A 12849-nucleotide genomic window follows, 5' to 3' on the forward strand; every position below is an offset into this window, starting at 1 on the left:
ACGGTCATATTGTAAGGTGTATGGTGACGCTAATGGATTGCACTCATCATGAGGGTTCCATTTGTATTAAAGGCTCCTTTTTATGGTCAAGTTCAGGTGCTGAGTATTAAACGTAATTGTTACACCTCCTCCTTCCTATATCCAGCTTTCTCTAGTTCTTCAGTGCCTCCACACCGCTGTCCCCACTTTCCGGTCCTTGTGAATGGCCAAACGTAGACAGGGGTGGAGACATTAAACCAGTCTCTTATACACGCAGAACTGATGATGGGGGTGCTAAAGCTAGCACCCCTTTTGTGAATGGCCAAACATAGATAGGGGTAGAGACATTAAACCAGTCTCTTATACACACTGAACTGATGTTGGGGGTGGTAAAGCTAGAACCCCCTTTTCTGAATGGCCAAACGTAGACAGGGGTAGAAACATTAAACCAGTCTCTTATACATGCAGAACTGATGTTGGGGGTGCTAAAACTAGAACTGTACTATCCAGAGGAACTAAAAAAAATGAACTGTAGGATGATATAAAAAACACAAATGAATGCAATTCTCTATCCATTAATACATCATTAAATGTATTTTTAGATCAAGCAGTATGAATTAGACCTGGTGTTAGCTCCTTGCAATCTCTTTACAGCCGGGCAGGAGTGTCAGAGGAAAAAGCAGCACAAGGAGCCAATCAGTTCATGTGAGGAAAACATAGTGACATAGAGATGAGTTCATCACCGTGCTGCTTCTCCTTTCACTGTCCAGTCACATCAACATCATAAGCGTATAAAAGTTAGCGCTAACAGTGTACCATCACTCTCTTCAAACAGAATGGTCTTCTTGTAGGGAGGCAGCAGAGCACATCCGACAGGGAAATCTTCAAATACATGCAAAACAAACAAAAAGGGCCGCATCTCCTTCTTGTGAAGTATATGAAATGTATTTAATTAATAATAAAAAGATTAAAACTACTCGCAAACAGTGTTGATCATGTAAGCGTGTATGTACTGGTATCCGGCATCAAAAATCACGTGTCCCAGCAAAGAACCAATATAGTGGCAGCAGATGTATAGCATGGACCGGTCCTGCCTGTTACTATGACAAAACATGTATAACATGGTAATGGGCAGGACCGGTCTATGTTATACAATTGCTGCCACTATATTGGTTCTTCGCTGTGACACGTGAATGATGCGGGATACCAGTACATATATACATATATTATTAAGGTTTGTGAGTAGTTTTAATCTTTTTATTATTTATTAAATACATTTGATATACGTCACGAGGAGAAGGCGCTGTTCTTTTTGTTTGTTTCACTGTGCAGTCAAAGGCTGGGGTGTGTCCAGTGTGACCTGGGCTCAGATGAAGAAGGTGAATAGATGCTGGCCGTCAAACTGAGGACATCTAGTGGCAGGAAAAGTACTGCAGGGGTGAATATTGGACCTAATCTGTTTTCATTATTTTATCTTTTAATGGTCTATTATTATTCTTCTTCCTTCTTTCTTTTTTCTTCTTTTTTCCTGTTTGTTATTGGCTGTAGTTCTGTTATAAAGCTTTTTGGACACATCCAAGGAAAAAGTATTACACTGCAGAGGTAAATGTAAAACTATGAAAATGATGGTGCCTGGAGCTTTAAATGACAACTATGGGGGAAACCTTTTTTGCCCATAGTTCTCACCAGGGTCATGGGAGGACATATACTAATGTCCTCCAGTGACCCAAAACACAGTATATAGTGGCTTATTGCCGAGTGCAGAGCCACGCCACAGCCGAGACGGATCCCGACAATAGTGTCTATATCCACCCCGCTGGCTGATTGACAGCTGGCTCTGCCTCACTAGAAGCTTAGTCAGGTGTGTCTGCCCCAGCCCCGTCCATCCCTCCACTGAGTGTTGGAGGATCGGAGAGGGGAGAATCCCTGTGGGGAGTGATGATTGACGGTCACTACTCTCTGCAGGGACAGGATCGGGAAGTCGGTGATCGGCTATATTTGTTCGCTGACCTACCGATCAATAGAGCCGACCTGTCACAGCTTCAGTGTCACAGGTGGGCTTGAATTATGGGGATGAGTGTTTTTCACTCACCCCATAATTCTCCTTTAAATTAAATTTTGACCTTGAAGTTGGGTCTGATTAAGATCAGAAAAAAGCCATCTATTTGTTGGCATAAAGTCACGTGATTCAGAGCCCGTGTACTCCTGATAACTTGTAAAATTTTCCCTTTATGAGAAAGTTTGAGGAAACTCATAGAAAATGGTGAGAACACGTAGACTACATGGTAGTACTCTGATCAGGAACATACTCAAGACCTCGGCTCTCTACAATGCTATTCAGTGTGTGTTCCCATATCGTTATCATTCATAATGTGAAATAACAGAATACAGTGTGCAGAATGTTTTGCAGAGGGGGATCGTTTTTCTTGTTCTAATTGCTGGTCACCCAAGGGTTGTGTGGTTCCAGCAGCAGATGTTAGGATCAAATTACTGCTTGTGTGCCTCAGGAACTGGTTGTAAATAATACAACACCAGGGAAATAATGTTTTACTTGGATGGAAACAATTGTTTCTGCCTTGTGCAGTTACTCTTATGTGGTACAAACTAACACAATCTCTTGTAAGAAAAGGAGGAACTAGACTTGTATCTTGTTTACTTCATTTGATTTGCTTGGGAGTTCCATCGTGATTAGAGCTTTTTCACTCCTAAATGTAATAAAACCTTCTAAGGCTGGGCACACACCTTACAACCATCGCAAGACTTTTGTCTTGCGATGGTTGTAAGGTACTTAAAAAAACGTACGATCTGCCCATCTTGCATAGGCAGATCGTACTTGCAATGATCGCAAGCCACGCCCCCTGAGGGGCGGGCTTCCGATGACCACAATGCCGAACGGACATGCCACAAACCCGCCGAACATCGTACGATGCTCGGCGGGTTTTCGAACATGTCCGTAAGTTTAAAGTCGTGCGACCTTACAGTAGTAGAGGTCGCACGGCTTCCACACACCTTACGATAATCGTACAATCGCGGGATTTCCCACCATTATCGTACGATTATCGTAAGGTGTGTGGGCACCCTTAGGATACTGAAGAGAAGGATGCCTTTAAACAGCAAACTTTATCTATCACACATGTCAAATGGCACATCTCTGCATTCCAGGCCATATTCCAGCCATCAGCTAAAAATACAATAACAGCCATTGCGTAATAGTCCAATCCCAGTCCCACACCAGTTTACCTAAGCTCCCTTTCACACAGGCAGTCCGATTGGATCTGCCTGATAAACTCACCGGAAGCCCAATGTTAAGCTAGTTATATTTTCTTCGTTCAACCTGCAGGCGGAATGAAGAAAACATAACAGATTCCTCCATCAATGCATGTGAGTGTAGATGAAGGAATCCCATTCTGTCTCCATTGTATTCTCACAGTGGCCGCCTGCCGCTGTCAGATTACTTTAACGGCGCTTGCAGTTTATTGGCTGCAAACTGCTTTCGGCCGAGGATTTTCCAACCTGCTCCTTCGAACAGCTGATCAATAAGCAGCGCTATGTGTCTGTTTACATCCAATTATCTCTGAGTCAGTTTGAGACTGGAAAAAAAAAACAACGAAGAAGGTTGGCATTCTTCTTCCTTATTTCAGATTTGAATGGGACAGATTGGCGGTAACTGGGTGTAAATGGACACACGTTCAACTGCTTCCTCTTGTGATGGAGGAAAAAAACTGAAGGGACACAGATGTCTGTTTACATCCAACTGCCCATAGACCTAACATGGGTTAGTTTAGTTCAGCTTTCTCTTGTGATGGAGGAAACAAACTGAAGGGACACAGATACAAAAACAGTGACATCGATTCCATACTTTTCATAATGCAATCAGCAAGGGATGTGTGCATTGATCCCCTGCTGATCAGAGCAGACATGTGAAAAGAGGCCTTATAACTGCTTTCAAAAGTCTGAGGGGAAGCTATAGAGTGAGTGGAATGGACTACTTGTCCACCGCCCACACATGCTTTTGGGACTGGTACATGGGCTCTAATGCTGCCATACATGGCTAGATTTCTCTCGTTGAGCTGACTGAACAGGAGAGAATTGATGTAATACTGCATTTTGGCCACTAGATGGAGCTGAGGAGCAGATGATATAAGTAATTATTTTCTCTGGTCCTCAGCTCCATCTAGTGACCATAATGCAGTATTACATCACAATACATGAGAGAAAGCGTTTGTTGCTGCATCTATTCGCACAGAATGTTCAAAAAGATTTGTAGGGTGACTGGCTCTGTGTCTTGATTATTAATAGACCCCTAAGTGTGGCTGCTGTAGTGAAATAGGGAATGGTGAGCGCTGAAATATTTATAGAGAAATACATTATCTTAACATAGTAGATAAGTGAAAGAGTTAATTTGAACAAAGTGGCTTACATTTTTTCTTCTTTATAGATCGATTTTTTTTTTTTCACAAAAGATAATTTTCCTTAGATGACTGAACATTCTTAAGAATGCTTTATTATGCGCAACTTAAAGAAACTCTAGCCAAAACTTTTTCTGTGTGTTTTACATAATGTGGGGGGAAGTAGGGCTGCAACAACTAATCGACATAATCGATTATAATCGATTATTGAAAAGGTTACACCCTTTGTCTAGTTTTTCTATTGTCGGTGTCCCCATTGTGGACTTTTTCCCTCGCTCCCTGTTCCAGAAATCTGACAGGAAGTATTTGCAGTTCTCTCCAATGTGAGAGGAAATTCCGCCTCTGAATGTTGTCACTGGAACAGATGGCACCATTAAAGATATTTCAGTGGGGTCACCTGGATTTCCCCTCACTCTCTATTCCAGAGACATGACAGGAAGTAAATACAAAAAAATAGGTCTGATCTACTCGGTATGAACACAGACCGCAAATAAACCTGCCAGAGTTGCTAATCCTCCCTCACGCTTTTCAAAACAACAAAAAAGTTTTGGCTGGAGTTCTACTTTACGTATTTGATATTAGAGGAGTCTGTGACATCCACTAAAATGTGTTACTTCTTGCCTTTCACAGTGTGTAATAGAGGACAGTAAATCAGACATGGATATGGACACGTCAGATCACCCCAAATCACCCACAGAAGCCAGGAGGGAAAGTATTGAAGGCGGGTATGTGGACAAGTGGCTAACCTTTACCGTATTTAATAATCAAAGTCAGATTGGAAGAGAGACATAAGCTTAGGTGAGGGCAGTCACCCAGTTTAGCTCACAGGCAGATCTTTCAGTGAGAATTACGCTTGGCCTTTACCATTTTCTGTGCATTTGAACCCACCACGACTTTGCCTATTCCCATTGTTGCTGTGTGTGTGCTATAAAAGTGTAAAGTTCAGGAACGTCACCGGCACTCCAATTCAAACGTGAAAAAAATCCATTTAATGACAAACTTGTCATACAATACAAGCGCTTTCGGGGCCTCACAGGGTAATTGTTGCAGTGTATGACAAGTTTGTGTCATGAAATTGATTTTTTTCACGTTTGAATTGGAGTGCTGGTGAAGTTCCTGAACTTTATGTTATTTCACGGTGCCATCCGTGGTCATTTCAAGCACCCACCTGGATCGTACAGGTTTCCATCACAACCCGGTAAGGAGTACATATACGTTGCTATAAAAGTGTAATTGCCATTTATTTGGGGAAGAGAACAATCCTTTATGTGCGGCAAAGATTTTCGAGCAAGGCTTTACATCCTTTGTTTGAACTTACTACTTCATTATTGTGAGTTGGCTAAAGACTCCAATCCTAGATGATCACTTGAGATGCCTGAATTGGCTACTATATGTGCTTGATGTGTCCTTAGAATATTACATGAGCTTTTTTTAGCATTTTTTTTTTAAAGATTAAATTAAAATAGTATATCTCTTGAGAGCACATGCTTTCACATATTAATATATTCACCTATATATTTAAAGCTGAATGGCAGGCAAGCTGCTTAAAGTATATCTAAAGCCAACATTTTATTTTTTTCTCATTTTCAATAGTGGGGAAGAGTTGAAACCACTTTCAGTTTTCTTTTTTCCATCTGTGTCTCTTTAGGGAGATTTCCCTTTATTTTCTGTCTTGTAGACTCGGCAGGAATTGAGGTGTCAACTCAAAATTTTGGATTTACCCTTCATTTTTATTCCTGGTGACATTGGTGGTTAGAACCGTTGGAGAAAGAAAATCTCCCTTACAGGGGCACAGAGAGCAATAAGTAATGACTTTTCCCCCTCACCACTCTAGCCAAAAAAAGTTTGCCTTTAATTATAATTTAAAACACAGTTAAAATACTTATATATGAACTGTTTACCCAGTCTCGTGATCCAGGCAAATTTGTCAGAGATCATATCCAGTTTACAGAACTGCCCTGTGGTTAAAGTAACACTAAACTCAGGAGTTACATCCTAAAGACGCATTCAAGTACAAGCAGTCCCCGAATTACATACATCCGACTCCTACTTACCAACTGAGGCTATTACTGTACAGCAGGGGTAGTTGTAATGCTACCGCGCTCGTGCCGACGAGGAGTGCCCACCTTTTTGAGTCTGGTTCGTAGTGCTGTACGTACATTACAGGAAGTTGGCTCTTGTTAGACGTGCAGATGAGGGGTGCCCGCCTCTTCTTCCGGGTCACTGTGAGGTTTTTATTGCTGTCTGTATCCTCATTAGAAAGATTTAATCTCACTTCCTGTCCTTGAGACAACAGGAAGTGAGAGGAAATCTACCCCTAGGAAGGGAAATTCACTCTTGTAAGAGTTATTATGGGGAAAAATGTCTCCAATGAAGCTAAACCCAAAATTCTCAAAATCCAATTGTCACAGGGACAGAAAGTGAGGTACAATTTTCTGAACTGGGGCACAGACAGCAACACAAACTTTACAGGGGGTTAACCCTTCCCTATGCTATCCAAAATACTTAAAGTGGAGTTACACTTAAAAAACGTACCTGTTCCAACTTCAATACAAATTCAACTTAAGATCAAACCTACAGTCCCTTTCTTGTTCGTAACCCGGGGACTGCCTGTACCCTAACTATTAGCAATACTGTATCTTATTCGTGTATCACTTAGCTGTAGATATTTAAATCATCTCTGAACTGGTGCTGACTGTTGAAGTAACCACCACTCCAAGCCCGCTCCAGTGATGGACTACAATATCACATTTAGTTTACTAAATTGTATTGAGATTGTAGTCCATAACAGAAGTGAGCTTGGAGTGGTGACTACTTTACAACACACATAGGGGTCTTGGGGAACAAAAGTACCCCATTTCCAGAAGGAAGGTCAGTGTCGGCACCAATTCAGAGATGATTGGAGGATCCACAGTTGAGTGATACACAAATAAGATACTTTTTTGTTAATAGTTAAGGTGCTTGGATGTATTTTTGAGATGTAACTCCTCAGTTTAGTGTCAATTTAAGTGGTGGAGCTTGATCCAGGACCCCTGCCCCCCCTTCCAGCCTGGTATGGTTGAAAAAAAATTGCATGCAAGTTCAGATCAATTTCCAATACCTCAGTTTTGCTCTACAAATTAAACACATTCCTGGCTTGCGTAGCCCATACTGCCAACGCAATGCGGCAGGCAAAAAAAAAAAAGAGCTTTTTTGGCAACACAGTTGTGCTTTGCAGTGCATTGTCTGCTACTATACAGTGCATCAAGGTGCCATTCACATTGAATGGAACTGTACAAAGAGCAATGCATCGTGGTACCTCTTAGCAATGCAGGCGTTTTATCATGTGTTCCTGGAAGGCAGAGGTTGGAATGGGTCCTAAGTGTTTACTTCTATAGGGAGGAGGAGAAAAATATGTGGGCAGACACGGTCTGTGACACTCATCATGGAGAAGAACAATAACAATCAGAACAAGTTTTCTCATCTGTTCAGTTGATGTCCCCCCTGACAAGCATCTGCTTGACCTGTGAACATGAGATTTTCCTCTAATCCGACCACCGTCATAATCTCATGTCTAAGGCCAGCTGTAGGCACAGCTGTCATGTGGCACTGCTAAGCAGAAAATGGAGCTAGCTTGTAATGAGCAAATGTGGTATGTAAGTATACATACAGTATAACAAATGTTTTAAAAACATTAATACACATTCACTCTTAAAGCTTAAAAAAAACATTAAAAGGACTATAGTTAGTTCCCCTTTAAAATAAATACTGCATACACTGCCATCATCTAATTAATGCATGCATATGTCTTTTGTTATAACGCAGCCTCTTCAGCACCAATAAATCCAAGCATTGTACATTAAACCTTTGCAAGAAAACAGAACATTTTCACATGCTATACTGCCCACTCCACTTTGCAAAGTATTTGCTATATAGATTATTTGAACACATTGTGCTCCAGAGTAAAGAGCATGGCCCCGTCCATTCTGGTTTGCTGCATCATTGAGGAAATAGCGTAGATACAAATGGTAAATAATAGTGTCAAAATAATGCCAAGTAGTTAAAAAAGCCAGGAAGTATTCTATCTCTATGCACTCTGCTGATATGTACAAACGAAGAGCCAGAAAATGAATGACACAATTATTTCTGTCTTTATATAGCACTAACACATTATACAGTACTTTACAGGGTACTTATATCTATTCTCACTGATCTTTGACCCAGAGTCTCGGTTGATGCTTAGGCAAATCGCTATTACAAAGATTACATTAGCATATATGGTATGGAAAGCTTCAAGCAGTGCTGGAATAGGATGTTCAGTCACATGAGATACAGTATAGAGGTCTGTTGCAAATACTGCAGTGCTTTTGTAATGTTAGTTTAACAGGTTTGCTTCAAGAATGTAAAAGGGTTAGTCCACCCAAAGCTAGTACTTCATTTTTTTAGGAGATGTTAACGGGGTCAGAATATTCCTATGGAGAATGAAACAGAAGGTGCTGGAATATACAAAGGTGGATGGAACCACCCAAAACTCTCAAGTGGACAGATACAGTCTTAAGCAGAGGCATATCTAAAAAAAGATTGCGCCCCTGGCGTCTTGCCCAGCTCGTGACGTCACTGGTTGCCAGAAGCTGGGTGGGATGCTGGCTAGGGTTTCCCAGGTTGCTAAGAGTCGGGCAGGGAGATGTTAGCTACTTGGGATGCTCTGGCCAGTGTCCTGCCCACACACACATCTCCCCTAACACATCTGCCCACCTGGCTCTTAGCAACCTGGGCTGCTCTGGCTGGTGACATCACTGGTTGCCAGATGTTGGGTGGGACGCCGGCCAGAGCGTCCCTGGTTGCTAAAAGTCGGGCAGGGAGATGTGTATGGAAGAGAGTTGGGGAGAGAGAAAAAAAAGTCTGCAACGCCCCCTCCCCCCCCCGCTTCCTTCAAGTGCCATACCCTGGAAACCCCACTGGTGTTAGGAATAGATTTGGGGTGTCTTATTGATAGCTTACACCGCCAGCAAGGATTGCGTGTCTATCCACACACCTTCGCCGCTTCTTTTGGAGCCCTTGCTGTTTTTCTCTAATGCTTCCAATTATGGGAGCATGTAGCCTCCCCATAATGCAGCCAATGGCTAGACAGAACACTGCCATGTAGAGGGTGGGGCTCTGCCTCAGGGTGGACTCCTGCAGCAGGGAGAGGCAGCCAGGGAGTGTGGATATGCATGAATGTCTTGCTGGGAGGCAGACTATACGCACTTAAGAAAAATGATATTACATTTTTCTGCCTGTATTGCTATATTTTTTTATTTTCCTCACTGTTTTGTTTTTCTTCTAATTGTATTATACTTGTCATGTAGGAGTACAATAAATAAAGCGTTGCCCAGCCCCGAGAGCTCTCGCCAGTGTCCTGAATTTCAGGCACCTTCTGCTGGGGATCTTTGTGGCAGTGAACAGACTGATCCTGAAGCCAGAAAAAATTGTGAGGTAATACATGTATTGTATGTCTTCTGCCTTACAGAATGGTAACCACTTTGTAATATACAGTGTATTGACAACTGAAATATATTGTAAATTACATGTAGCTTCCTTTTTTTTCTTTTCTCCTTCACTCAATACATTAGTGTAAAAATATCAGGCTTGTAGCAAGTTATTTCTTTTTATTGGGTTTACCTTGTAAATATTGCGCTCATAATGGCTTGTTCTTATTAGCTTTTCATTTTGCTTCTGTGTCACATCTTGGAAAACCAACAAAAGGGGAGATGAGGGAAGGAAGCAATGGACAGGAATATTTTCAGAAAACAATTATAATAATCAGCTAAATATACCAACTTTCTTAAAATGTATATAAACATGAAAACAAAACTCACATTTATTGCAGCTCACCAGTCCTTGGCTGCATTAGTTTTCATTTGTTAGGTTAAGAACGCTTTCACCATGTATAGCAAATACCTGTTGATCTGTTGAGACAACAAAAACAATTGGATTTCTTTTCTAAACTACTAATCCCGACAATTACTATGTAATGGAGTTAAACACAGGCAGACATGTTTGATGTCCTGGCTGGGTGACGACCATGACTGCCTCCACATAGTCAAGTGACTGTAGCCATGAAAAGACAGGAAGTGAGTTCTTTGCAGAATTACCAGTTACAAATAAAGGGAAAAAGCATGAACAGCTGCAATTTGTTACAATTTAGTTTTTGGGTTTAAATACTCTTTAAAGGATGCCCTGTGAGGACTCATTCTGGACACAAAGGGGGTAGCCCCTCTCTCTTGAAAGGAAACTTGTTACACTGCCGAAATCCTTCTAAAAATGCTACTTGTTTGACTTCAGTACTTTTTTGAGTCATTGATCTGGAAAAAGTATGCAGCAAGTTAAGTCAGGAATTTGGATCTGCATTTTATTCTAGTTTAGTATCTCAGAGAGCGTTGAAAACATACGGTCAGCCATTACAGCCAGTCAGCTACCATTTTCAGAAGGAGAGGCCAGCAATCCATTTCTGCTAGTCTAGGTTTCATTAAAGTTGCTGACTTGACAGATTTCAATTGTCTACTGCTGATAACTGGTTGTGTGGCATGAACATAAAATACAGTAATTTTTTTAAATGGGAATAGCATTCAGGTGGTCATACACAGCCTGGATATGTCTGTCTGAAGTGACAACCATGGCTACCTCCAAATAACGGGTGTTGCTATTCCTTAATGAGTTGCAGTGGGAAGTATAGACCTCTCTTTGTTACTATATGGTGGAGCATCCAATCAAACAGAGAACCTACATTTTTGAAAATCTCTTTCATAACTAAATAGTTGTAATTTGGCCTCTGTAAATTATTATATATTATATTATAATTCGTATGCCACTGGCATCATTGCTGATACTGCATTGCTTGGCCAGCAAAAATGTAGACTGAGCTTGGCAATGGACTTTTTGACTAAGTGTAGTATCTAACGCTCTCTGTTGCTTTTCTATTTAGGCACGGTGGTTACAGTTATTTCAGCTGGTAGAAAGGCAGTGTCAAGATCAAATAGATGCCCAGCAAGAACAATTTAACCGTCAGTTACAGGTAAAACAGATATGTCTCCCTTCTCTGTCAATGCTAGACACAAGGCAGCTATGTCTATATGTTAAAGTGGTAAACATTTTTTTACTGTTTTAAAGTGTTTGTTATTCTTTCAGTGGTTGGCCCTGTTGGCAGCCTTTCGTTCAGCATCCTTCGATCAGAATCGAAGGAGCCAGTCAGAACATTTAAAGGTGAGCAGTGAAGTCACTGTTCAGGTATTCTGAATGTTTTTTTTCATTCAGCCCACCGTTTGAACAAAAAAAGTATAACAGTGGATGGCCAGCTTTAGAATATTTAGTAATTTTTTCCTAGAGCTGGAAGCAGATGGTCAGTTAACATGGCTACAGTCTCTGGATATAATTATAATAGACTTAACAAACAGCAAAATATATCCTTAAACTGCTTATATGTTTTGAACTGTATACTAAGAATTTGCAGCTTTTCACAGTTTAGGATTGTGGACTTGATAAAGTTCAAATGACATAAGTAGTTCAATGGATTTTTTTGTTCTTTGTTTTTTATGCTGTCCAGTGAATGTGTATGTGTGACCTATCTCTGATCTTTTGCCATGTGCAATTAGGATTTTGGAAGCCATGAATCAAAAGGGGTAACACCGAGCTTGCTCCTTTTACCAATGGCCGAAGCTATCTTTATCAGCAGTTCACTGGGCATGTGTCTTAGTAATACATAAGGCCTCGTTCACGCCAGACACAGTGCTTTCGAGCCCGATTTTGGCCGGAACGCACTGCATCGCATTGAGGCCGCTCTCACTATGTTGTGGGGCAGGAGGGGGTGCATTGAAGTGAATGGCACTATATCCATGCCCTCCTGTCGTAATGCGATCAGCCGCACGGGAACGCAAGGCACACAATGCCTGCGGTCCGGTCTGAACTGCTGGTATCACGTGCCTTGCGTTCCCATGCGGCCGATCGCATTGCGGCCGGAGGACGTGGCTACGGTGCCATTGATTTAATGGACCGCCGCGCCCCCTCTTGCCCCACAACATAGTGCGCCAACCGCAAAGCGATGACGTGTGTTCTGGCCAGAATCGGGTCAGAACACAGTGTCTGGTGTGAACGAGGCCTAAAGAGTGTGGCATACATTTGGAGACGTATTTATAAAGCAGTTAATCTGATATTACCCAAACATTCCCTACAGGTTAATCTTCCAGGTGCATGTGTTTTAATTGACAGTAATTGTTTCACTACCAGTTGAAAGTCACATTCACAATGCTATAAATATGTCTTTAAACTGACAAAGAGGTTGTCATGGTAAAATGCACTGTAAAGAACTACTGCATGCCTATTTCTGTTTACAAGTAGTGATAACCTGGTGCTTGGTGCAAACCCAGATCACCCAAACCTTCACAAAACTATGACCGACACTCCACTCCTTGTGGCCCAATCCGTCACTGCAGACACAGTCCCTGTC

General features: G+C 41.6%; 1 protein-coding gene across 1 annotated transcript in view; it reads left to right on the plus strand.

The window, feature by feature from the left end:
• Positions 1-4817: 4817 nt before the first annotated feature.
• The window catches only part of MPHOSPH9 (M-phase phosphoprotein 9), a 53829-nt gene continuing 45797 nt past the window's right edge, over positions 4818-12849 (plus strand). Inside the window, exons 1-4 of the mRNA XM_018556834.1 lie at positions 4818-4859; positions 5019-5113; positions 9716-9842; positions 11332-11421. Coding sequence (XP_018412336.1) covers positions 4818-4859; positions 5019-5113; positions 9716-9842; positions 11332-11421 — 354 coding nt within the window. The remainder of the gene's footprint in view (positions 4860-5018; positions 5114-9715; positions 9843-11331; positions 11422-12849) is intronic.

This window comes from Nanorana parkeri, unplaced genomic scaffold (genome assembly GCF_000935625.1).
Source record: "Nanorana parkeri isolate BGI_ZX_2015 unplaced genomic scaffold, ASM93562v1 scaffold13, whole genome shotgun sequence".
Lineage (NCBI taxonomy): Eukaryota > Metazoa > Chordata > Amphibia > Anura > Dicroglossidae > Nanorana > Nanorana parkeri.